Below are 24,828 nucleotides of genomic sequence, written 5' to 3'. Positions count from 1 at the left end.
GTCCACTTTTGACCTGATGATGGATGATCATTGGGAAGGTTGCTGAAGATGGCTGAGCTCTGATCTGGTCAGTTGCGGGATCTTTTGGCTCTCTCCATTGCCTGCTCCTTCTGCTGTTTGTATGCAAGTTGTCCTGTATTGCACAGTGCTCACTTTAAATGTGCTGGTGCTGCCCCTGGCTTGCCCTCCTGCGTTCTTTGTTGGACTAGAGTTAATTTCTTGGCTAGATGGCAATAGTTGAGTGAGGGAATTGCTGGGCCATGAGATCACAGATTATAATTATGCAGTTCCTCTGTGCCTCGTGGAGGCACAGTTTTGAGTTGCCAGATATGTTCTGAATCTATCTCATTTAGCACAGTAATAGTGCCCCATAACATGATGAAGGATATTCTTAGGATAAGTCTGACATAAAGGTCCTTCAGGACTCAGCTAGCTTGTCAGTCGTGGTGCTACCGAGCTACTCCTGGTGATTTGCGCGTAAGTACTCCCAGATTTTGAACAGTAATCATGTCTTGTTCCTGAATATTGGTCTATCTCTGGGCCACAGTGACTTTGTAACCTTGGCTTTCAGGCAGAATATTGTGGAGAATTGGGCAGAAAAAAATTGTATTTGGAAGTGTAAAAAGATAATTTTGATCATGACCTAGTTAATAATGGAGAAGAATTGAATAAATCCCCAGAATTAGTCAGCTGGTTCAGATTGTTATTAAAATAAATAGAGCATGTGAATTTTAACTTTAACTCTGTCAGGTCAGTCTTATATATCATTGATGTTATTCTCTACCAATTGGAAATGGAGCCTATGCTTATAAAGTTGAAGTATTTTAATCAGAGAATAACTAATTGGCAGAACTCAGAATGTGAATTAAAGATATTTGGAATTAGAGTCCAAGATAAGTGAATCCAACAGGATTTTACTAAACTTAAGGTGGACAAAATATCCTGCGCAGCCCAAGTATCTCGATGTTCAAATTCTCAGCATGAACTCTGACTGCACTAAGCTGAAAGTCAGGAGAGCAAATTTGTAAAATCTACATTAAGTGTAATGTTTCCTCTTATAATCAATAATCACCATTCAACACAAAAAAATCGGTGAATATTAACTATGTAGGGCATGCATTCACATTGGCCTAAATCAATAAATGACCTTGTATACCACAAAAGTACTCAAATAACTTGGGTAATTTTTAACTTTTTCGAGGTTAGTTTGGACTTTTGCTCTTGGCGTCTAGAGGCCTTTAGTGAGGCCCCCAGTTTTTTTCATGTGAGATGAGGCTATTATGTGATTCCGTCTAGCAACAGTTTGGTTTGGGAAGGGCAAAAGTTTTTGGTATCTACAAATGGTCAGTCTGATTGAACCTGATACTACGGTTTGAGTTCTATTGCCACATGCATCCACAGAGGGCTTGTTTTCTTTTGGAAGCTTATCAAATCACTCAATTAACTTGCATTGGTGTGAACATGAATTGAGGCTTGAACAGAGCCGTCTTGGAGCTGGCAGATTGTGGGGGAGGGGGTACTGGAAGAGGAAGCCTGTGAAAATGATTTGGGGGAGGGGATACTTTCTGCCACAGTCTTTATAACTTCAGAGTTATCACATGAGGCTGCCTGAATTAAAATTATATCAGAGTTATTCACAGAAATAGCTGTGTTTTTTTAGCATTATGCAGAACTGCCAGGGATTTATTTTGATGTGGATAACAGCAACTGCAGCACTCAAAGGTGATACTTAACAGGCTCAGACATATCCCTCAGTCAAATCACTTTCCTTGGCCCCATCCTCACCACCCCACAACCTCAAGGAGGCTTTGTTCACCCTTGAGGACAAACCCATGCTACACAATAAGTGAATCAACTGATTACATAGAATCCCTGCAGTGCAGAAGGAGACCATTCAGCCCATTAAGGTTGCACCAACACCAATCCCCACCCAGATACTTTCCCTGTAAATCCATGTATTTACACTGCTAATCCCCTGACACTAAGGGGCCGATTTTACCCTTTTCATTCTAAGTGCTGAGTCTGGACATAGTTCAGATCCGACTTAGAAATCCACTTTCAGGTGTCCCCGTACACTCTCAGCCATCTCCAGTCCCATTCGTGCTGTGGGCGGAGTTTAGTGCTGCCGAAACGATTGAAGCTCTGAACTGTGCATGCGCAATTAGAAAAAAACCTTGAAAAAGCGTGCCTGTGTTAGATCACTCCCGAGCTGCAGAAAGCGGAGGGTGCGGCCCGGGAGCGAAAACTGGGAGTGAGGGTGTATCTTGGGGCAGGGGCGGGCGGGGGGAGGGGGGTGGGCAGTGGGGGGGGGCGGGCGGGGGGAGGGGGGGCCGGTGTGCGGTGCGGGGATGGTAATGGATAAGATGTATTGCAGGGGGGTGGGTAAGATGTATCTCGGGGGGGTCTGCTGCCACTCTGCAGGCAATCTGTGCAATTTAAATGCATTCAAATGCATTTAAATCATCGTCACGCCTGATTTGGGCATGGAACAGATCCGTGCCACACGCGAATCTCAGTAAAGTTGTGATCTGTTCAGATCGCAGATCGCGATAAAGGCCTCACATCCGATTTTACCACAATTTTGCATCTGAAAATGGGTGCAAATTGTTGGTAAAATCGGGGCCTAAAGGTCAATTTACCGTGGCCAATCAATCTAACTTGCACAACGTTTGGAGCGAACTGGAGGAAACCCGTGCAGACATGGGGAAAATGTGCAAACCCCACGCAGTCTTCTGAGGGCAGAATTGAACCCGGGTTGCTGTCGCTGTGAGGCAGCAGTGCTAACCACCATACTACTGTAGCACCGTAAGCACCACCTTGATAAATTACCACCAAGAAACAACTACTCTGCTGACGGACACCAGCTTTTCAGACTGCTCTGTTTACTTAATCCCAAACATGAATCGTTCTGTGTCCTCATTGACTTGCCCCTCCACCTGTGTGTGGTAAAACTATTTTGTTATTTGGAAATTATTATGCTGTACTGCTAAGTTATAAGTCCTATGGGGCAGGTCTGTCCTGTTAAGCATGATTCAATTAAATTAATATAGCTTTCTAGCTGGAGTACTGAAATCACAAAATGTTAGGTAATTAGTTTCCTCCAAGCACTGTGTGGTGATGGATACATATTGTGAATATTAGTTTTATATCTCTGAAGCTTTACTTGGAAATGTAAAGTAACATTTTATTTTGCCTTTTTTTATTGTGTGCCTATTTCCACCAGTCATTTTCAGGACTTAAAAAAAATTAGCTTAAATCAATGTCATCGGTGTTTTTCCACATTGGGAATGATTTCAAATAGGTGTTTCGCTTGTTCACTTATTAATAGTATCAATTTTTTTACCAAGTAAAACTCAAAAAGAATAAACAACTAAAGCTCAATCTCATTGCCTTCCCCAAAGTTTGAAATTTGTTGAACATAGAACAGGAATTAATTGATTAGCGAGCAAATGCTCTTTTTTTTCCCTCTGATTGCTAACCAATGCAAAGGCGTACAGTGATGTAACTCTGAACCACCCGATGCAGTAAAAAAATTGTCCCTAATTTTACCAGCTTTAACGATACCCCACACTGCTCCCTGGAGTTTTCAAAAGAAATTCCGAAAATGCCACCTCTTAATTACCTCTTCATGACTTTTCTATGCGAGTATGTTCTGCATTGGAAGCAAAAAGAATTATGTGAAAATGGTTGCTGGAATACACTGAAGGAGTTGTAGCAGTACCTATCTTGTTGCTCTGTTGCCTGGGTAACCTTTTTGTATTTTCATCCTCTGTTAGTGATCTGGAAACATGGCAGTATTTAAGTTATGTTTGGATACATAACATATACAATGCAAGTATACCCATACACGATGGAGAAAATGTCAGAAGGGGGACATAGCCCAAGCCTTTTATTTATGTAACTTTTGATTGCTGTTAATTCATTTCTGTTTCTTTAATGTAGGTGGACATCAATGAAGCTTCCAGTGAAATGGTGGCAGCCCCAAAGTGCCAATCTTCCCAGGAGTCATCATCACAGGTGCACAATGGAAAGGTGGAAAGTAACCAGCAAGACATAGGGAACTCACAGCAGTTTGGAGAAAGAAGTGTTCCTGAAAATGGTGACCGTGGGAAATCTGTTCCTGAAGCTCAGAACTTGAAAGATCAGGAGTCCAATGAAGAAAGCACAAGTTTGGATGGAGAAACTGAAATAGAAATGGAGATGGAGAATGGATGTTATACCCCAAAAGATGGACAGGATTCTGAAAAGGGAGAAAATGAGAAGGTACCATCCACTCTCAGAAAGAAGTACAAAAAGCGACAATTGGAAGCTGCTGAGAAAGGTTTGAAACTTTTTAATAAATCTAAATACCTATGTCTTCAGGTTCATGGCCACACCTCACAATTAGCTATGGCTCAGGCACCCTCTGTAAAACAATATTTATAAAAGCCACAAACAGTCCAAGATTTTAAGGTTCCTCAGATTGTTTTTATTAAAGTATTTCCAATTGAAAGATCTGTTCCCATTGTCTCAGTGTTTAATGTAACAGGGTTTATAAAGCAAGCACTAAACTTTCTACACAAAGTTGTGGTGAATGCAAAAATCTGAACCTGAATATACTAACATGGTGAACTGAGGCAACTGAGTTAGGCTTAATGTTTGGGAAAATAATGTTTATACAGTTAAGTAAATCTTTAGAAAAACTAACTCTCGAATGTCTGTGCTGTTGCTACTAGAATTAGCATGAATAAGTGGGATTAGTTTTTGTGTTCATCGTACTTGTTCATCCCAGAACCAACAATCATCAGGCACGCTCTCTAGATAAACCATTACAGCTAATTTATGGGATGGACCATAGTAGTGTGTTTTTGTAGTACAGTGTCATCAAGAGCCATTGGTTTAAATGGCTTTCACTGTTAACCATGCATAATGCAAAATACATTCCTGTCTTACATAGAAACAAAATTGTGCTGCTATGTATTCATGTCAAGTATTTTCTGGAAGCAGAATATATTACATATCTGAAAAACACATCTATTTATATCCAGTGCAAACTTGTTATGCATCGTCCTTTAACTCTTTGCCTAAATAAGGTACTTTTCCAAGAGTAAATAACTAGTATCTTTTGACTGCTTTACAGTGTGGAAGGAGTTTGGATTAGTGATTCTCCATTACTTTTGGAAGCTGTGTAGGAAATCTCCTTCACACAAATTTAAGCATAATAATTCTCAGTGAATAGTGGTGATTCACTAGACAACAGTCATTGCATTGTAGGAAGGGAGTATTCCCCTGACCAATCACAATGACCTTTCTGGAGGAAGTGACATTCCAAATGTATTGTGGGAAGTAACATGACACACCGGGACTGCCAACAAATCTTTAACCAAGTTCTTTACACAAGATGTCTATGACATGAGCTGATGGGAATTCAGAAGGCATACAAAAAGGTCAGGAAATCCAATGAAAGCAAGAATGACAATAAAAAAAAACTGGTAGCTGTAATCAAAGCTGATGGTGCAGACAAAGACCAAAGAATGAGCTGGAAATAAAAATTTACAAGTGGATGACGCAGTCACAGATAATTCAGTCTTAGTTTGAATAAAGAATTGGTAATGGAGTTAATTTGGGTCAGCAGAAAGTTGCAGCTATTTTGAGACTTGGGACTCATTAGCATGACACGTCCATATTGCAAACCAAGCATTAGTGTCCCACTGCAGCTCATGGTTGGCTGGATGTGAATATTGAATCAATCAACAGCAGGTTGACCCAGGAGCAATGGATGACAGAAGCCTATGGTATTACTGTGGAGCCCAGAGGAACACTACTGCTTCCTCTGGCTACATGAAACCGAAATTTAAAAAGATTTGCGGCCATTTAACAAGTTCTAAATGCTGCACCCATTTGTTGCCAAAATTGCAATTAAGGTGATGATTATGTTTTAGTAACGTAAGTTGTATATTCAAGTAACCACTACAAGCAGACAAGTTCTCCAGCTGCCCATTGGTGGAACCCCTCCAAGATGGCATAGGCAGGAGTCTCAATATGTATGGGGCAGTAAGTCACGTAAACCCATTTTCCAGTTAGTACTACAACATTTACATTGGCAGCTGACTTGACATTAATCCTATATTTGTGTTGTATCTTCATGCCCCAGAATTTGAAATAATCACTCTTTTAGTCTCAAAACACTCAGGTTTCATTGAGTGTATTTCTTATAACACTCTGGCTGATGGACTGATACATTAGGCTGTGATCTTTGGGCCCTCCAGTGTCGGATTTGGAGAATACCCCAAAGGTGTGCTGGGAAATCCATCTCAGGAGTTCCCAGTTGAATGGTAGTTGTCCACAAGCGCTAATGTACCCTGGACAAATGCACTGTGTGTGAACTAGCTGAAAAGGTCATTTAAATCATGAATTTTGGTTCAGCAGGGGCTATGTTAATAAATATTCTGAAAATGTTAGAAGAAATTAAACCCATTCTAACTTGTGCACAATTCTTTTAAACATCCAGATCAAAACTTGCATGACTGTTTCTACACCCCTGAGCCCCGGGAATTCTTCACAATCCAAACACTCAAACTGGATGCCCCCCCCCACCACTTCCTTATCTGATCCCCAACCCCAGCTAGTGTCTGACAACCTCCTCTGCACCCCGCAAGTGTTTGACCTGACATTTGACCTTGCCTGACCTGACCTCCATCTCCTGCATTACTCGCTCTTCCCTGTTGTCTGACATCCCACTGCACCCTGATCCAACTCACAGTATCACATAGGTGATGAAATGTTGTGCCTGTTCTGAAGCTGAGCGGCAATCCTGGCAGTACTTCTCCTTGGGCTGTATGTAACAATTCAGCAGCATGTGTTTCTCTTCCAACCACTCTTAGTGCTTGTCTTCCACCGGCTTTGCAATTTCTTACTGTGCCCAATCTGCTTGGAGTCTTGTCTTTCATATTTTCCTTTTAAAAGTTCCAGAATTTCTCACAGTTTGTTATTGGTTTGCAGTAAATCATTCTCCGACTGCGATAGTGTTAACTTGAACCTGCAATTCACAATTTGCTATCTGAACTCAGCATTCTGTGCACATGTACAGTTCTTTGTCTATTGTGTTCTAAAATTCATCATAATCTTCTGGATATGGATATTTTAGTTTCTTTTGCATCTCATACACCTGTTTCTCAGTCTCTGATAACTCATTTACCATCCTCTTCCCTTGTTCCACATATCTTTCCCAGTGATTGTGCTTTCCACACACTCTGCAGTTTGATCCATTAGTAGGATATTTCCTTATGTCTGTGAACTCGTGGCTGTCCACAGCTCCTGCATATCTTTCTGTCCACCTCATGTGCTTTTTTTTCTTGTTGCTGTTTCATTGCAACATACCTGCTGCCTTTCCATTGACTTAACTGAAGGCCAACCATTTAGGTAGCCTACTCATGGCTTCATGTGTCCTGGCAGTGTCTATGGCTGGCGCGGTGGTTAGCACTGCTGTCTCATAGCACCAGGGACCCGGGTTCAATTCTGGCCTCAGGTAACTGTCTATGTGGAGTCTGCATGTTCTCCCCATGTCTGCATGGGTTTCCTCCGGGTGCTCTAGCTTTCTCCCACAGTCCAAAGATGCGTAGGTCAGATGGATTGGCTATGCCAAATTGCCTCCTAGTGTCAGGAGGATTAGCAGGATAAATATCTGGGGTTACAGGGATAGGGCCTGGGTGGGATTGTTGTTGGTGCAGACTCGATGGGCTGAATAGCCTCCTTTTGCACTGTAGGGATTCTATAATATGCCAGTTTTCCCTTTCCAATGAAATCTCTTCAGGGTGTGTGAAACCCCAAATGAACTGAATTTGCATTTTTCAATCTTGTTGGAAATTGTCAACAGGTTCACCTGGAGTGTAGCAATAAATGTACATTTGCATAACAATTAATTTCTAGCTCTTTATGAGTAATGTAACACTCTGTAAATGCTGATGAACTAGTTAAGAGAAAAATAGCAAGCGATCTAGGGTTGTCAATCGACTTAGCAATTAAAATGTCGAATCACAGGAATCAACAAAGCAAATAGAATGCTAAATATTGAGCTGGATTTTCTAACCGCACTCGCCCCGAAACCAGAAAATCCTGCCCAGGGTCAGTGGACCTTTCCGTGTCCCACCCCTCACCCCCTCTGATTCCTGTGGCAGGCAGAATGGGAAAATTGTGTTCCATTGTACACTCAGTTCAAATTACACCTTGAGTACTGTGTCCATGTTTGGTGACCAAAACATAAATAGAACACTGGAGTAAAATTGGCATAGAGAATAGCCGCAAGACCAATCTTTAATGCTATGAAAGATTAGAGATTAGAGCCAGAATGTTATGTCTGTTCATGCTGGTGGGATTTTTCCTTCCCACTGCAGCGAATGGAGATTTGGCTAGGTGCCAAAATCTCTGACTTCGCTGCCATAGAAGCGTGGTGTGAACTGCTGGTGAGATCATGCCCCTGGTCTCTTCTCCCTTGAAAGGTGGCTGAGAGGAGCACTTATCGAAGTCGATGATGGTACATGATGGTAGATGGTAAAGTTGTCTACTTTTGGGGGAATCCACTTGTGACTAACGTGTTACTTACTTGTGACTAACATGTTACATACTTTGGGTGCAAGGAAGAGAGTAATTGCAGAATTATCCTGTTTCACTTTAATTGTATTATCTAAACATGGCAAGATGAAGTTTCCACATTTTATTGAATTCAAACATGGTATGGAACCAGGAACAGGTTGGTCTTTGACAATGTTCCATTGATATGTGCCAAAGGGAAACAAAATCCAAGCAACTGCAACCGTCCCACTACTGATAAGATTCCTTCTCCTCAACAAAATCACAAATATAATGGTGATGAAATTCCTCCTGTTGATAACGTCACCCCGTGCAAAGGTCATGGTGCTGAAATATTTTCTGAGTGTAATGTCTCATTCAATTTTAGATTAATAGGTTAAAAACTTGGCTTAGGGTATGCATTTCATTAGAGTCACACCCAAAGACAAAAATCGAAGTAAATATGTGACTAGCTGTGAATTTTAATTCTTGGATACGATCTTTAAACTAATGGGGTAATAGTTTGTAGAGTTTCACTACTTGGAGCTTTATTTCAGTAACTGGATTATGAATTGGTGTGCAGTTTGCATTTAAACGAAACAAAGCAAAGTAAGCTTTTGTAAAATGAATTTTTTGTTTAAGGGTATACAGCTGTTGGCACTTCATTGCCTATGTTCCCAGGTTTCCGACAGAGAGCAAATGATATTTAAAATAAATTCATTGTCAAAATATAGGCATCGTTGGTAAGGCAGGCATTCATTGGCTATCTGTAATTGTCCTGAGGCGTTGCTTGTGAGATACCTTCCAGAACAGTGGAGGTGGTGTGATGAAGGTGTTTCCAAGTTGCTGTTAGATAGGGAGTTCTAGGATTTTGACTGTGTTAAAGGGACAGCAATGGGCAGGATTCTCCAATCTCATCCATGGCCAGACTTGTTGTGAGTGTAAATGGGAAAATTTGGTGTTCCAACCAAAACTTGATGAACTTGCAGTAGCACTGGAAAACCCCAGTCACAAATGAGGATGGAAAACTTAGGCCCATAATGTCTATTTTAGGATGGTGAAGGCAGTCACCCTCAAGTTACGTCACTCTGAAATTCAGTTCCTGTGTTGATATTTTATCTGGAGCTCAGTCTTGTTGGCAGATCTCTGAGTGTCAGTGAACAACCTAATATTGAGCATGTTGATATCACGGTTGATGACTCTTCCCATCACTTCGCCTGAGGATTTATTTTAATTTTTAAAATCAAGGTATAGGGACGATTCTCCCAAAAAAGCTCCAAGTGCTGAATTTGCAGGAGAAATGGTGTAAAACATGATTGTTTCTTCAGTGGGAATTCTGACTTGAATCTCCCACACACTGTGCAATACAGAAGTCACCATCGTGATTATCATTAAAAGCTCGGGTGTTGGAACCTATTCACAGCGGAGTCCAACAGTTCCAGAACTCTGCGCATGTGCAGTGACCCTGATCTGTCAGCCTGCAGTTTGCTGGCCAGCCTGGGATCCTCACAATGATGACCATCCCACCCTCCACTCACTGGCCTCCCTCTAGCCCCAAAACGATCCAAATAGAGTGACAGCCGAACCCCACCGATCACCCTGTAGGCCCCACTCCATTAACATTGCCCCCTAGCCCTGTCCTCTTGGCATTGCCCAATGTCTGGTGGGCAGTGGCAAGGTGCCCACTGGGTATGGGCACTTTGCCCCTTGGGTAGTGCCAGGTGGCACAGATGGGCACTGCCAGGGTGCTCATGTCCAGGGGATACAATCCCTGCTAGCCAATCTGATGGGGGGCCCCATTTGCCCCCCCCTTCACTCCATTGGGGTTGTCCTGTTCATTCCCCGAACATAGGGAATTACTCTAAACCTCGCAAGAATGAAATTGCACTAGCAGAGTGGGAGATGCTATCGGGCCAGAGAATTCAGTCCTGGGCCTGATAATTACATGCAAATAACATTAAAGATAGATTGAAATGACTTACCTGGTTTTCTCCCTGGTGTCCTGTGTGGTCCCGACTACACCTGATTTCCAGTGGTGGATGATACACATGAGTTGGGAACGCATGCGCAAATCCTGCGAATCAGCGCACGCATGCATCTCCCAACCGAACCTGCTAAAAAAATTAACAGGTCAGAATGGGAGAATAATGTACCTTCATCTTTCTGGAGGCATTTATATCACCATTGTTTCCAGCAATACTTTGGCACATTTACAACCCAGCTGGGCCTAGCTAGGCAGTGCCAATTTGTATCTATTGTGCCCAGTGATATAGGAGAAGGAAAGAAAGAAGCAGGAAGTAGCTGGTCTGATAGGAGGGAAGGCAATGTAATTGAGCTCAAATTAATGCCATTCTTCTTGTACCTGATATATTACATTTACCTTAATTTTGGAAAACACCATAGTGACCACTACTGAGTGCAGACACGAGCAGATTGTCATCATAACGCGCCAGCCCCGGCGACTAAACTGGATTTTATTTATTTGTTAGTGTCACAAGTAGGCTTACATTAACAATGCAATGAAGTTACTGTGAAAATCCCCGAGTCGCCAGATTCTTGCGACTGTTCAGATACGCTGAGGGAGAATTTAGCATGGCTAATAAACCTAACCAGCATGTCTTTTGGACTGTGGGAACAAACAAGAGCACCTGGAGGAACCCAACGTGGACTTGGAGAGAACATGTAGTCTCCACTCAGACAGTGACCCAAGCCAGGAATCGAACCCGGGTCCCTGGCGCTGTGAGGCAGCAGTGCTAACCACTGTGCCACCATATCTAGATTAGCAAAACACTCACATGCACATGTTTGAAGGATCTGAAAGGAAGTGTGACATGAATACCATTTTCAGAGGAATGATTTGTGATAATACTATGCTACTGATTTTGTGCCATGTTTGTGACAGTAATTGCATTAACCTGTCACAAGAATTTGTACTGCAACAATATAGTTGATAACAGTTTTAGGCGCTTCTCTTTTTGTGGCACAGCGACCCGTGCTTTGGCTACCTGCAGAGAGCCACATGTCTTGCACCTGTTTTGATAGGTAGTCTGCAGCAATTTTTTGAAGAATTTATTCGAAAATTAAGGCTCATTATAATTTGAATTCTGTTATTAAACCAAGAAAATCTTCTTTCGTAGTTGATGTTTCGCAACAATCATGCAAAGAACCTCAGAGAGCACATTCCAGCTGAAAGGTTTGCTAAAATGCACAGTCGACATTATTAAAACTCAGTTAACAGGTTGTAAAATTCAGATGTCAGAAAATGAAAGAGGGGAGAACAGGAAGAAAATAATGATGAAATGCTATACTAATAATGAATTGGATTATGATTCAGACCTTGTCTTAAAACTTTTTATTTGAACTCACTACGGAAAACTCATTTCCACAATCAAACCAAGTGTCCAAAAAACTAAAAATTATATCATTGAAATCTTAATGCCATTGGGCTAATAATTATCTTTCAACTACAATACACCAGGCAATAAATGGGTAACTTGCTATGTTTTGCTGTTGGTTCTAAAAATCTATGGCTGGGATTCTGCACCCCCCCACTGCAAATAAAATGAAATGCCTAATGGAAGATTTTCCCACCTGTTTTTGGGCGTACTTAGTTTCATGAATCTGAGGGCCGCAGCGGATTCACACCAGTCTGAGAGGTGGGGCAGGGCCTCATCCTGACCAAGATGCTGGCAGCATAGTGTTGAGCGGGCCACTGTGTATGTGTCAATCTGTCAGTGGGGAGATCGGCACATGTGCATCAACACCAAACCCCCCTCCCACCACCACCACCACTCACCCCTGCCCCCGGGCCATCGCCAGGCCCCTGATCGCTGGTCCCTCTGACTGTTTTACAAACTACCCCTCCCTCCACCCATCAACACCGCAACCCCTCCCCTCGATCGCTGTCAGGTTGCAAGATCCGCTACAGGCCCATTGCTGATCACTCCCGGCCTGCTGCACTACTTGAGCAGCACAGCAGGCAGGCAGAATCCTGGAGTATATAAAAAAGAGAGATATATTACAATAACTTATGCTGAGATTCTTACGCCTCAAACAGAGATGCTAAGGACACCACAATATGCTTAAAAGACATGTAAAAATTCAATATGACATGACCATGCTCCATCAATTACAGTTAACTGTAAACGCAGTTTGATAGAGAAAGTACAGTGGTGCAGGTTAATTCCTGTATGAGGATGGGGCAGTCTCCAGATATTAACGCCAACCACAGCAAACCACACTTGGAGCTGTAGTTCATTCACTAGAATAAACTGGCACTGGCAGTGCTTATTACAGAACGTGCCAATGGCTATGTTCCAACTTAGGAAAGGAAAGTTCATCGGAAAATCAAATTATTCTCACTGAACAAGATTTGGGTCTAAATCTGTACGTTGTGTGTGAGTGAATAAGAAAGTTTTTCTAAAAATATCTGTCATACTTTTCACATCTTCGACATATTAGGAAGTCTTCTTCTCTGCACCATTTCAGGCTTTAATATATGACACCAGAATCATTTTACTATGGGATAGTCTCTGGATTAATTTCTGCAAGTTTAATCTTTAAACTATTTCTTTTTACAATTGAGTTACTAGCGAAAATACAAAATACAAAGGTTTTGGTTTGTCAGAGCTGGACAACCAGATTAGAAGTTGAAAGATCATTTTGCCCTGAATGTTTTACATTTTTACCAATGTATAGTTAGCATAAAAAGTAAGCTCTGTTTATGTTTAAAAAATACTCAAAAATGCTTGAATTTTTGATACACATTGCCTTCAAAGATTTCTAATAAACTTGTTTAAAAATATTTTGAACTCCATTGAAGTCTTTTGTGATGATTCAAAAATTCTTCTGAGGAAAGTTGTCATCATTCTTGCAATGTTAGTTTGTATTGTTTCCTCAAGGTTGGGAAGAGGAATATTGTTGTAGTGCCAATAGAATATACATGGGACAAATTGATGTGCTATTGGAAGATAAACCATTGAACAGTGTAAGGCGGATACCGAGAATGAGCGATACCCACTGACTGATTTACTGTTCCATACTTTACAAAATCTGGATGTGTATCTTTTTGAATCCACATTAAGACTTATTCTGTAAGTTCACTGAAGTGACTTTTCAAAGATAATTGGTTGGACTTTCAACTTGTCAGCTGGATGTAAAACTAATATTGCAGTTTGGTCACCTATTGTAGAAAGTGCCTAATTTTTATTACCTTTCAAAAACTCCATTTCTTACCTGTCTTGCCCACTTCTTTTTTTTCTGTCCAATTTTCTCTCATTTTGGAATCAACTGTTTTTCCCATCTATCCTTTAAAATATGCCCCGAATGTGCTTCCGGAAAGATTGAAGTATTGGTTGAAAAGATGATGAGGTGATATTGATATAAGAGAAAGAAAGTGTTGGCCCTAATGGCTTTTTGTTCTTTATAAAACTAACATATTTTGTTGGTGCTTGTCAGATGTTGTATCAAAAACATAAAAGGAGAGAAAAAACTGAATTCTGAAATAAAAATGAGAATGTTGGAAATACACAACATGTGCATTGGCACCATAAAAGAAAATACAGATTATGTTTCTGATGTAGATCATTGCAAAATTTTAAATGCTGGAAAATATCAGAAGGAAAGACACTGTAATTATCCTATTGAGTGATGTACCCAAAATTCCAGGACTCAGCAAGAGGGGTGATTACAGGAAACATTGAAAAATGGCACGACATGGGTGAGAGCAAGCTTCAAAGATTTCTGCACTGGAGTTCTTGGTGGACAAAAGTAAAAATTATGTGGTCTGTATCTGCATCATGTAGACCTTCCAAACACATGTTCTGAAAGTAATGGGAGCATATAGCATGGAGGTCAATGCCAGATGTCAAGCTCCAACAGTATTGATGCAGTGTCACCCGAAATTCAAGAATGTCACACGAATGGTCATGATCAGTGAATGTATCTTCAAATGCCATATTCTACCAAACTGCACCATGAGCCTCACACAATGCTTAACTCTTTATACCTCCATCACTTACCTATCAGCAATCTCTAGCAATTAGGACTAATACCTGACATTCCTGCACTTCTCCTCTCTCACAAACCTAGCCTCAAGTCTCAGACCCACACCTTGCAGCTTGCACACAGTCAGCTATTCAACATGGCAATCACATCCATCTAACAGATTGCATTACAGTCACTGATGCACTTCTCTCACTCTTACAGATCATGGAGGTGCACAACCAGAGGCAGCAGGATAATTGAATGGAATCAACATATCAGCAGGTCATACGCCCCATGAAGGAGACAATGTTAATCATTATTGGTCAACCCGTTTCTAGGTTGTAGTCAGCAATGAGGGCTGAAGCCAAATAAGACGATGGTATCTTCATTAACTTTGCTTCTCAAATCTCAATGCCCCCCTTATCTTGGACACTCTTCTGCTTTATAAATCGCAGATGATACAAAAATACACCTTTTATATTCTTTGCTGCCTTACATGTCACTTTAACCTTCTGCCTTTTTTGCTTTCAAATCAACAAGATGTGCTACCTGGCCATGCAGTGAAGGAACAACGAAATGACAGTCATTGTGAAAATGCCCCATCAATTATTTTCATGCCCAGATCCACCTGTCAGATACTGGCACTGCAGAAAGCTTAGAGGATAACATAGCTAGATCTATACATGAGAAAACACTGGATGTGGAGTGGTTTGCTACCAGGCAAGGATAGCACAGATGCTCGCTCAATGAAGGCAGATGTTGCACATGGGTTTTACTGCAGAAGAGTCAGAAGAACACTTTAATGAACAGAACTAAGCTGGTGTACATTGATAAGCCTTCCAGAAAGCCAGCAGTCAATGTGAAGGAGCAAGGAGAAGTCCAGGCACCAACTTGACATAGGGCCTTTCCTTACTCTGAAGTTGTAGCTTTGGCTGCAGCAGGACAAATTACAGTGAGGATATTCTTATTGAAGCATAGATATCTCACACATTGTACCTTAGCATGAAATGCTGATTGAAGCCAGAGCTGCCGTTTTAGAGTTCAGTTGCTCCAGCAGCTGCACCTTCTAACCTCTCTCTTAAACATGTTTGGCTGAACACACATTCTGCACACATGAGGACGGCCTCAACTGGGATCTTGGGTTCATGTCACACTATCTGTAACCCCCACGACTTGCCTGGGTTTGCAAAATCTCACTAACTGTCCTGGCTGGAGACAATACACATCTCTTTAACCTGTGCTTAACACTCTCTACACTTCATTGTCTGTATCTTTGAGACTTGATTACCTGTAAAGATTCGCATTCCAACCATTATTTTATAAATTGAGTTTGTGTCTTTATGTGCCCTGTTTGTGAACATGCTCCAAATGGTAGTGGCTTTTGCTACCAAATAAACCTGGTGTTGTGAGACTTCTTCCCATGTCAGGGACCAGGTTTGCGCAGAAAGCTCGAAATCAGCAAAACTTCCTTCACGCTTTCCACAGCACACCCTGTCGATCTTTGTAATTTCAAACAGCTGTGCAAACAATTGAATACTTTAAGAATTGATGCAATCAACAGTAACTAACCTTTAAGTAGAGCATAAGAAATAGGGATTGGTGTAGGCCATTTGACTCTTTAAGCTCACTGTATCATTTGGCAAGATTGTGGTAGATCTTTGACCTTAGCTCCACCTAAGCTAAGCAACCAAGGCTCTGGTGAGAAGGACAAATTAAAGGAAATTAGTATTACTAAAAAAAAGCACCAGGGAAATTAATGAAATTGAAAGGCACTGATTCCCTAGGGCAGAATAATCTACATCCCAGGGTACTAAAGGAGGGTGGCTATGAAAATAGTGGATGCACTGGTTGTAATCTTCCAAAATTCTGTAGATTCTGGAACAGTGTTGCCAGATTGGAAGGAGGCAAATGTAACCCAATAATTTAAAAAAGGAGAAGGGGACAAAACAGGGAATTACAGACCAGTTAGCTTAACATTCGTAGTAGGGAAAATGTTCGAGCCTATTATAAAGGATATGATAACAGGGCGCTTAGAAAATATCAACAGGATTACTCAAAGGCAAAGTGAAATTCTAATACATTATAGCCACACTTGCCAAGATGCTCCTTTACTGCAAGGTTATTAATTAACTTCTTTTCACTGCACAATACTAAATCTAAAATAGTCTGTTCCTTAGTTGGATGCTCAACTTCCCTGATCCAGTAAACTATTTTGTATACATTCCATGAACTTTTCATCCTCATTGTTATTGCAAATTTGTTTTGTCCAGTATAAATTAATTTTAAAAATTCATTTTATTCTTATTACAGGAGCCTCCAGTTTCCCATTTTATGCTCTGCCCTTCACTATAACTGACTACAGGCTTATAAACAATTTACACCAATGCTCTTTGCCACCCTTTGCTGTTTCTTTGCTCCACTCAGACTAATTCTACTTCTTTATTTCTGAACCAAGATGTTTTCTATCAAGTATCTTTATCCCATCCTTTAGTAACAAGTCTATCCCTCCTCCTTCTCCTTCTCCATTTTGCCTATATCTTCTAAAAGTTAGGTATCCTGGAATATTTAGCTCCAAAGTTGCTGGTGATCCCTTCAAATAGTGATAGTGAATTCATGTTCAGCCGTGAAAAGTTGAGAGAAATCAGCTAGAGCATTGAGCTTCAAAATGGCAATGCTGGTGTAAGTCAGCATTGAATACTGACTGATGTCATGATCTGCCTACTCAACATATTTCGATTACTAATACTCTCACCAATATGGCATTGCAGAGCAACTCATAGTGAAAGTACACATATGCGTACTGGATGCTATTTTGGAGTTTTCGGCGCACTTCTATTGCCCAAGAAATATGCACAATTTAATCCATTGCATCTAATTTAAACACAAAAATGTTGCATTCTTCAATATACAACAATATGCATAACACTTGATCCAGTCCAGTAGTCAAGTGCCCAAGGTATCTGGAAATGACTCTATGTAGATAAGGGTGAATGAAAGCAAAATGCTGGTCGCCATACTGGTGTAATTCACTGGACTTCATCAGACACAACGAATTACATAAGAATGTATTGCAATTGCGGCTTTCAGAGCTAAATGTTCCATAAGATTATCTAATAATGGTTTTCAGAAAAAGTGCTGATTCTTTTGCTTCCCCTGAAAGATATTGACAGCAAGTTTTGAGGTTTTCATTTTATTGGAGACACACTTTGTTTTGTTGCTTGGAAACAAAAGTTAGAACATTAGAACAAGTGTTTCATTGAATCCACTGTGCAGCTGCAAAACTGACTGTTTAAGATTAAAGAATGGAAGTTTGCAGATATAAAGTTTGAAGTGCATGTGAAGGATGTTAGAACAAGTATCAAAGAGCAAAATGAAAATTAGCATCAAGGTCCAAATTATTCTGAATGTAATTTTTTCACCACATGTTTTAGTCATCTTTCAAGGATGTATAGGATCTCTCTTTTGGAACCTTAAGAAAATAATAATATGCCATCTTTGTTAAAATTTATTTAGTTATTCCATTCTGGGGCTATCACCAAATTTGCTCTTATTAGTTCATCAACAATCAATATTAGCAGTTGCACAGACAGCAAGCTTCTCATAATTGTTGACTTCCTAATGTGACTGAGAAAGTGAGGGGGCATGGGATTCAAGGGGACATCGCTTTGTGGATCCAGAACTGGCTTGGCTACAGAAGGCAGAGAGTGGTTGGAGATGGGTCTTTTTCTGCATGGAGATTGGTCACTAATGGAGTGACCCAGGGATCTGTTCTAGGACCCTTGCTCTTTTAATTTTTATAAATGACCTGGATGAGAAAGTGGAGGGATGGATTGGTAAATTTGCTGATGACACAAAGGTTGGAGGTGCTGTGGATAGTTTGGAGAGACATCAGAAGTTGCAACGAGACATTGTTGGGTGCAGGACTGGGCAGAGAAGTGGCAGATGGACTTCAACCAGGACAAGTGTGTGGTGGTTCATTTTGGCAGGTCAAATGGGACGGTGGAAAATTACAAGGATGAGACTCTTAGCAGTGTGGAAGACCAGAAGGATCTTGAGGTCTGGGTTCATAGGACTCTCAAATCAGCTTCGCAGGTAGAGGATGTGGTTAAGAAGGCGTATGGTGTACTGGCCTTCATCAATCAAGAAATTGAGTTTAGGAGTCGGGAGATAATGTTGCAGCTGTATAAGACCCTGGTCAGACCCCACTTGGAGTACTGTGCTCAGTTCTGGTCGCGTCATTATAGGTAGGATGTGGAAGCCATAGAAAGAGTGCAGGGGAGATTTACAAGGATGTTGCCTGGATTGGGTGGCATGCCTTATGAAGATAGGTTGAGAGAGCTCGGTCTTTTCTCTTCAGAGAGATGAAGGATGAGAGGTGACCTGATAGAGGTGTATAAGATGTTGAGAGGTATTGATCGTGTGGATTCTCAGAGGTTTTTTCCCAGGACTGAAATGGCTGGCACAAGAGGATACAGGTTTAGGGTGCTGGGGAGTAGGTACAGAGGAAATGTCAGGGGTAAGTTTTTCATTCAGAGGGTGGTGGGTGAGTGGAATCGGCTGCCGGTGGTGGTGGTGGTGGAGGTGGATTCAATAGGGTCTTTTAAGAGACTTTTGTATAAGTGCATGAGATTTAGTAAGATAGAGGGTTATAGGTAAGCCTAGTAGATAGGGATATGTTTGGCACAACTTATGGGCCGAAGGGCCTGTTTGTGCTGTAGTTTTTTTTCTACGTTCTATGTTTCTATGCTCTAATTATTGATGCATGCAGCGAGCTTACGCCATACCTAGACAGAAAGGACTATTATTATCATGAATTTGTGAGTAGAACCGTAGAAATAGGAGGCCATTTAGCCCATCTTATCCACTTGCGATAAACAATAACAACCCAAGGATGCTCAGATGCCTTTTCTAATCACAGCTTTGTGCACCCGGCCCATAGCCCTGTAACTAAATAATAGGGCCATAGAAAAGTGGTATAGGAAGAAAATAATATCAGAAAATAATGCATCCCGATGATTAGTTTTAAGGTGTATATCAGCTATGGCCAAAAGGGAACCATGGTGGTAGCACTCGTTGCCTGATCTTGAAGGTGAAGGCCATGAAATCTGCTGCAGTCAGTACTATTGAGTAGAGACCTGAGCTCTCGCCTGATTTAACATTTGCAAAGCTGTTATTTGCTTTATCTTTTAGTCTTGATAGAGAATCACGTATGTTGAATCTACTTTCGGACAACTGATTCATCACTTCCATCAATTGAAAAAAAATAGATCTTGGGTTATCAGAAAACTGAAGTTAATTCATGCAGTTAAGTCGCTAATTCAGTGCACTATTAATCCAATAATCCTCTGCTGGCTTCTAAAGTCAGCACAGCAACAAATGTGATTGTGAGCTAATTTAACTTTGTGACTATAGAATGCATTGAAATTAGTGTAAATAGTTTCATTTCATTAAATAAAATGACGGACTAACTTTCAGGTACAAACCTAACACTTAAGTAACCAATATGTCTGGTGAAATTGTTACATGTCGTAAGTGTTACTACTCACCATATTAGTGAAAGCAGATGAAAAGATATCCAGGACACATGCTTGAAACAGGCATGTGTTCCTTTGCCTATCTGAGTAGATACCTGCCTGAAGCTGCCAGTGAAAAATTGAGCTGCATTTTATGTTGGCAGTGATGGCAAATGTACTACTTACTTGACCTAGGCAGTCTTTAAAGAGATATATCAACTCAGATTATAGTGCTATGTGATGATTAATATAGTAATAAAAGTACTCAAACATCAGTAAAATTATTATTCTAATAATAAGCCTATGTAGGCGATAAAATACTTGGCAATAGCTTCAAGTTTTGAACAAATTAAATATTTTGGCTCGCCCTACCTTCATTTTTGTTCCCTCACCATCTCTGTTCTTCATCAATTGCTTAGGGTTGTAGGTTTATCATTTAGAGCCAGCAGAAAAATAAGCTACCTGTTGAGCACTACTTTCTGGTCAATTGAGGTGGCATTATCTGACTGAAACAATGGTAAAGTCAGCTTCTTATATTTGTATTACCATTACTTCACTAAAGTTGTCCCAGCGTTGTAGACAGGTATGGACTGAGAACCAGACACTCCTCACTGCTAATTATATTTGCCAAAAAACAGTTCTTTTCTTGTTGACTTGAGGTGGTGTTTGAACTTTGCATTTCCTTCTTATCTGGCTGACTGAATGTTTAAAAAGCTGTTAAGCTTTTTATTCAGCTATATTTCTGTTATTGATTTACAGAGTGCCACAATGAGAACACCACTACATAACTAAATGTTTATATTTACAGGGACCAATTTCAATTGCATCTGGCTGCAGTAAATGGTGTGGTATTGGTCTGAAAATGATGATGTGTTGCGGGAGTGCTATATTCCAAAAATTAAAACCAGCCCCATTTTATCATCTGGCCACTTTGCTGAAAGCTGTTTATACAATTACAATATATTTGTTCCTTTTTTACTTCCAAATATCTTTCAGTAATAAAATAAAAGCAACATCTCTCAACTTGGAATATTTCTTACAAAGTCAATGGAAGCAGATATCTTCCTGCATTAATTAATGCTGTCAGTGCATAAGCATTGTCCATGTTAACAGATTCCCAGTATTCCAACTGCTTTCTGCAATGTCCGTGTTTTCACTTTAGAATCACAATGAAGTCAAGGTCTCAGCTGATGTCCCTGGCAAATTAGGGTTCTTCATCTTCTTGAGATCAGGTCACCCCAGTATGTACTGTACCACAGTTTATATGTGGCATGAGGTGGCACACGTACAAAGATAAGTAGGAAGTGAGTTGTGATAAAAGGAGGCTACAAAGGAATATAAATAGGTTATGTGAGTGGGCAAAGATCTGGCAAATGAAGAATAATGAGGGAAAATTGAAATTGTTCTTTTCAGCAAGACGAGTGAAAAAATAGTATATTACTTAAATGATGAGAGGTTGTGGAGTTCTGAGATACAGAGGGATCTGAGTGTCCTCGTGCATGAATCACCATCCATTAGTATGCAGATATGGCAAGTAATAGGAAAGCTAATAGAATGTCACTGTTTATCGCAAGCGTAATTGAATACAAAAATAAGGAGCTTACACTTCAGTTATCCAGGGCATCGATATTTCACACCTGGGGTACTGTGTACCGTATTGGTCTCCTTATTTAAAGAAATATGTGAATGTGTTGGAAGTAATTCAGGGAAGGTTTACTAGACTCATACTTGGATTGAGTGAGTTGTCTAATGAGGAAAGATTGGACAAGTTAGGCTTATGTGCACTGGAGTTTCGAAGAATAAGGAAAATTGATTGTAACATGTAAGGTTCTGATGGTTCTTGACAGGGTGGATGTGAAGAGGATGTTTCCCCTTGTGGGAGAGTCTAGAACTAGGGGTCACTGTTTAAAAAAGGAGGTCACCCATTTAGTGAGGTGGATTTTTTTCTCTTCAAGGATTCTAAGTCTTTGGAACTCCCTTCTTAAGGAGGCAGTGGAATTGTTGAATTTTTTAAGGCAGAACTAGATAGATTCTTGATAAGCAAGGGGGTGGAAGGTCATTGGGGATAGGCAGAAATTTGGAGTAGAGGTTGCTGCCATTAGCTGTGATCTCATTGAATGGTGGAGCAGCCTCACGGGGCGGAATGACCGTTTCCTGCTCCTGATTCATATATCTATATGTAGTTGGTGTTGGTAACTAGAAAAGCAATGAGATCTATCATGCCCATTGTTTTTTTATGCATCACGGCAGTCAATGCATTCCCACTTGTAAACATATATTCTCAAACACCTCTAGACTGTCTGTGTCATTCGCCTTTCTTCCCTGATAATTAAGTTCACTGATCTTGGGAAAGATTTTCATATTGAAGCATAAAATTCTGTCTATATTTACACACTTAGTGTTTGAGCATAGTGACTGCACTACATTTTAAAATCAGCCTGGATGCCTTCTGAGCTCCGGTGCTATCCATCTCTCATGACGACACAGCTAAAATGTCAATGCATGCATTGTTTCTTGAGGTGACTTTCCATACTCAGCAAGACAACTAGAAGTGAGGATCTAATTTGGGCCTCTGTTGGAATGGCTCTCCCCTTGTTCAAGAAGGGGAGTAGGGACCATCCTGGAAATTATAGACTGGTGAGCCTTACTTCTGTTATGGGCAAAGTTTTGGAAAGGATTGTAAGAGATAGGATTTATAATCATCTAGAGAGAAACAATTTGATTAAGGATAGTCAACACGGTTTTGTGAAGGGTAGGTCGTGCCTCACAAACCTTATTGAGTTCTTTGAGAAGGTGACCAAAGAGTTGGATAAGGGTAAAGCAGTTGACGTGGTGTATGTGGATTTCAGCAAAGCGTTTGATAAGGTTCCCCATGGTAAGTTACTGCAGAAAATATGGATGCATGGGATTGAGGGTGATTTAGCAGTTTGGATCAGGAATTGGCTAGCTGATAGAAGACAGAACGTGCTGGTTGATGGGAAATATTCAACCTGGAGTTCAGTTACTAGTGGTGTACTGCAGGGATCTGTTTTGGGGCCACTGCTGTTTGTCATTTTTATAAATGACCTAGATGAGGGTGTAGAAGGATGGGTTAGTAAATTTGCGGACGACACTGAAGTCGGAGGAGTTGTAGACAGTGAGGATGGATGTTACAGTTTGCAGAGGGACATAGATAAGCTGCAGAGCTGGGCTGAGAGGTGGCAAATGGAGTTTAATGCGGAGAAGTGTGAGGTGATTCACTTTGGAAGGAGTAACAGGATTACAGAGTATTGGGCTAATGGAAGGACTCTTGTTAGTGTGGATGAGCAGAGAGATCTTGGTGTACGTGTGCGTTGATCCCTGAAAGTTGGCACCGAGGTTGATAGGGTTGTTAAGCAGGCGTACGGTGTGTTAGCTTTTATTGGCAGAGGGATTGAATTTCGGAGCCGTGAGGTCACGTTGCAGCTGTACAAAACTCTGGTGCAGCCACACTTGGAGTATTGCATAGAGTTCTGGTCGCAGCATTATAAGAAAGATGTGGAAGCATTGGAAAGGGTGCAGAGGACGTTTACCAGGATGTTGCCTGGTATGGTGGGAAGGTCTTATGAGGAAAGGCTGAGGGACTTGAGGTTGTTTTCGTGAGAGAGAAGAAGGTTAAGAGGTGACCTAATTGAGGCATACAAGATGATCAGAGGATTAGATAGGGTGGACAGTGAGAGCCTTTTTCCTCGGATGGTGATGGCTAACACAAGGGGACATAGCTTTAAATTGAGGGTGGTAATTATAGGACGGATGTCAGAGGTAGGTTCTTTACTCATAGGGTAGTAAGGGCGTGGAATGCCCTGCCTGCAGCAGTCATGGACTCGCCAACTTTAAGAGCATTCAAATGGTAATTGGATAGGCATATGGATAATATTGAAATAGTTTAGGTTAGAGGGCGATTAGATTGGTTCCACTGGTTGGCGCAACATTGAGGGCCGAAGGGCCTGTATTGCGCTGTAATGTTTTGTGTTCTGTGTTCTAGGAAGGACCAGGATTTGAAAGTTAAGTGGCTGATTTTATTACTTTTAATGATATAATAGAAAGTTATAGATTTATATAATACATTTTAGGCTGTGGATTTGACTCACACTATTTGTACAGGCCTGGAGCTTGTCTCAGTCGTTTTGGAGTGGAAGATGTTGGCAGGCAGTCAAAGGCAGAGAGACACAAAATAGGCAAAGATGAAGTTTTCTCATAACACTCAAGTGTTAGTGACACTGGGGTCCACAGCTTCAAGGTCTGCTGCAGGGGGATTCAAACGTGCATTTGGCTGTGCTGATTGTGTCATCTGAGCATTTGTGCAAGTAAGTTCATGTGACGGAGCAGCACCAATGCACCATCACCTGCCCAGGAACAATTGCCAGTAGCAAGGAGGTGGTTATTTTCTCATCTGGCATAGTTCATGCATGGGCATTGAGTGAAGGCTGGTGGCACGACAAAGAAGAGACCTCCATTAACATGCTAAACCATCCAGCCTCGTCAATAAGGAATATTTCTCCAGACAAAATAAATTTCTATCAACCTTTAAATTAAAACAATTGAAGAGGGGTGATAAACACCAGTTACTCGTACTTAAGATCAGTGTTGTGTTTTCACTTAAGATTTTTTTAATTATAGAAAATACTAGCTTTATTAAGACTTTACCAATGCTTTCAATGTTTTACATTCTTGTAAAAATAAAATCAGAAAATGCTGGATAAATTCAGCGAGTCTGGCAGCATCTCTAGAGCGTGAAACAGAGGTAATGTTTTGAATCTATATG

General features: G+C 40.9%; 1 protein-coding gene across 11 annotated transcripts in view; it reads left to right on the top strand.

Moving 5' to 3' along the window:
* LOC145344930 (DNA (cytosine-5)-methyltransferase 3A-like) overlaps nt 1–24,828 on the top strand; it is a 505,928-nt gene that overhangs the window by 168,374 nt on the left and 312,726 nt on the right. For all 11 annotated transcript variants that reach the window (XR_013887006.1, XR_013887007.1, XM_080192264.1 and 8 more), the window contains one exon: nt 3,943–4,321. Coding sequence is in view for 9 of the 11 variants with exons in the window: in XM_080192264.1 (XP_080048390.1) it covers nt 3,943–4,321 (379 nt within the window). In the remaining 2 variants the exon portion in view is untranslated. The remainder of the gene's footprint in view (nt 1–3,942; nt 4,322–24,828) is intronic.

Source organism: Carcharhinus amblyrhynchos, chromosome 7, assembly GCF_965287045.1.
Source record: "Carcharhinus amblyrhynchos chromosome 7, sCarAmb.v2.hapA, whole genome shotgun sequence".
NCBI classification, from domain to species: domain Eukaryota; kingdom Metazoa; phylum Chordata; class Chondrichthyes; order Carcharhiniformes; family Carcharhinidae; genus Carcharhinus; species Carcharhinus amblyrhynchos.
Note: the sequence above shows the minus strand (reverse complement) of the source record. Positions and strands in the feature narration are given on the sequence as shown.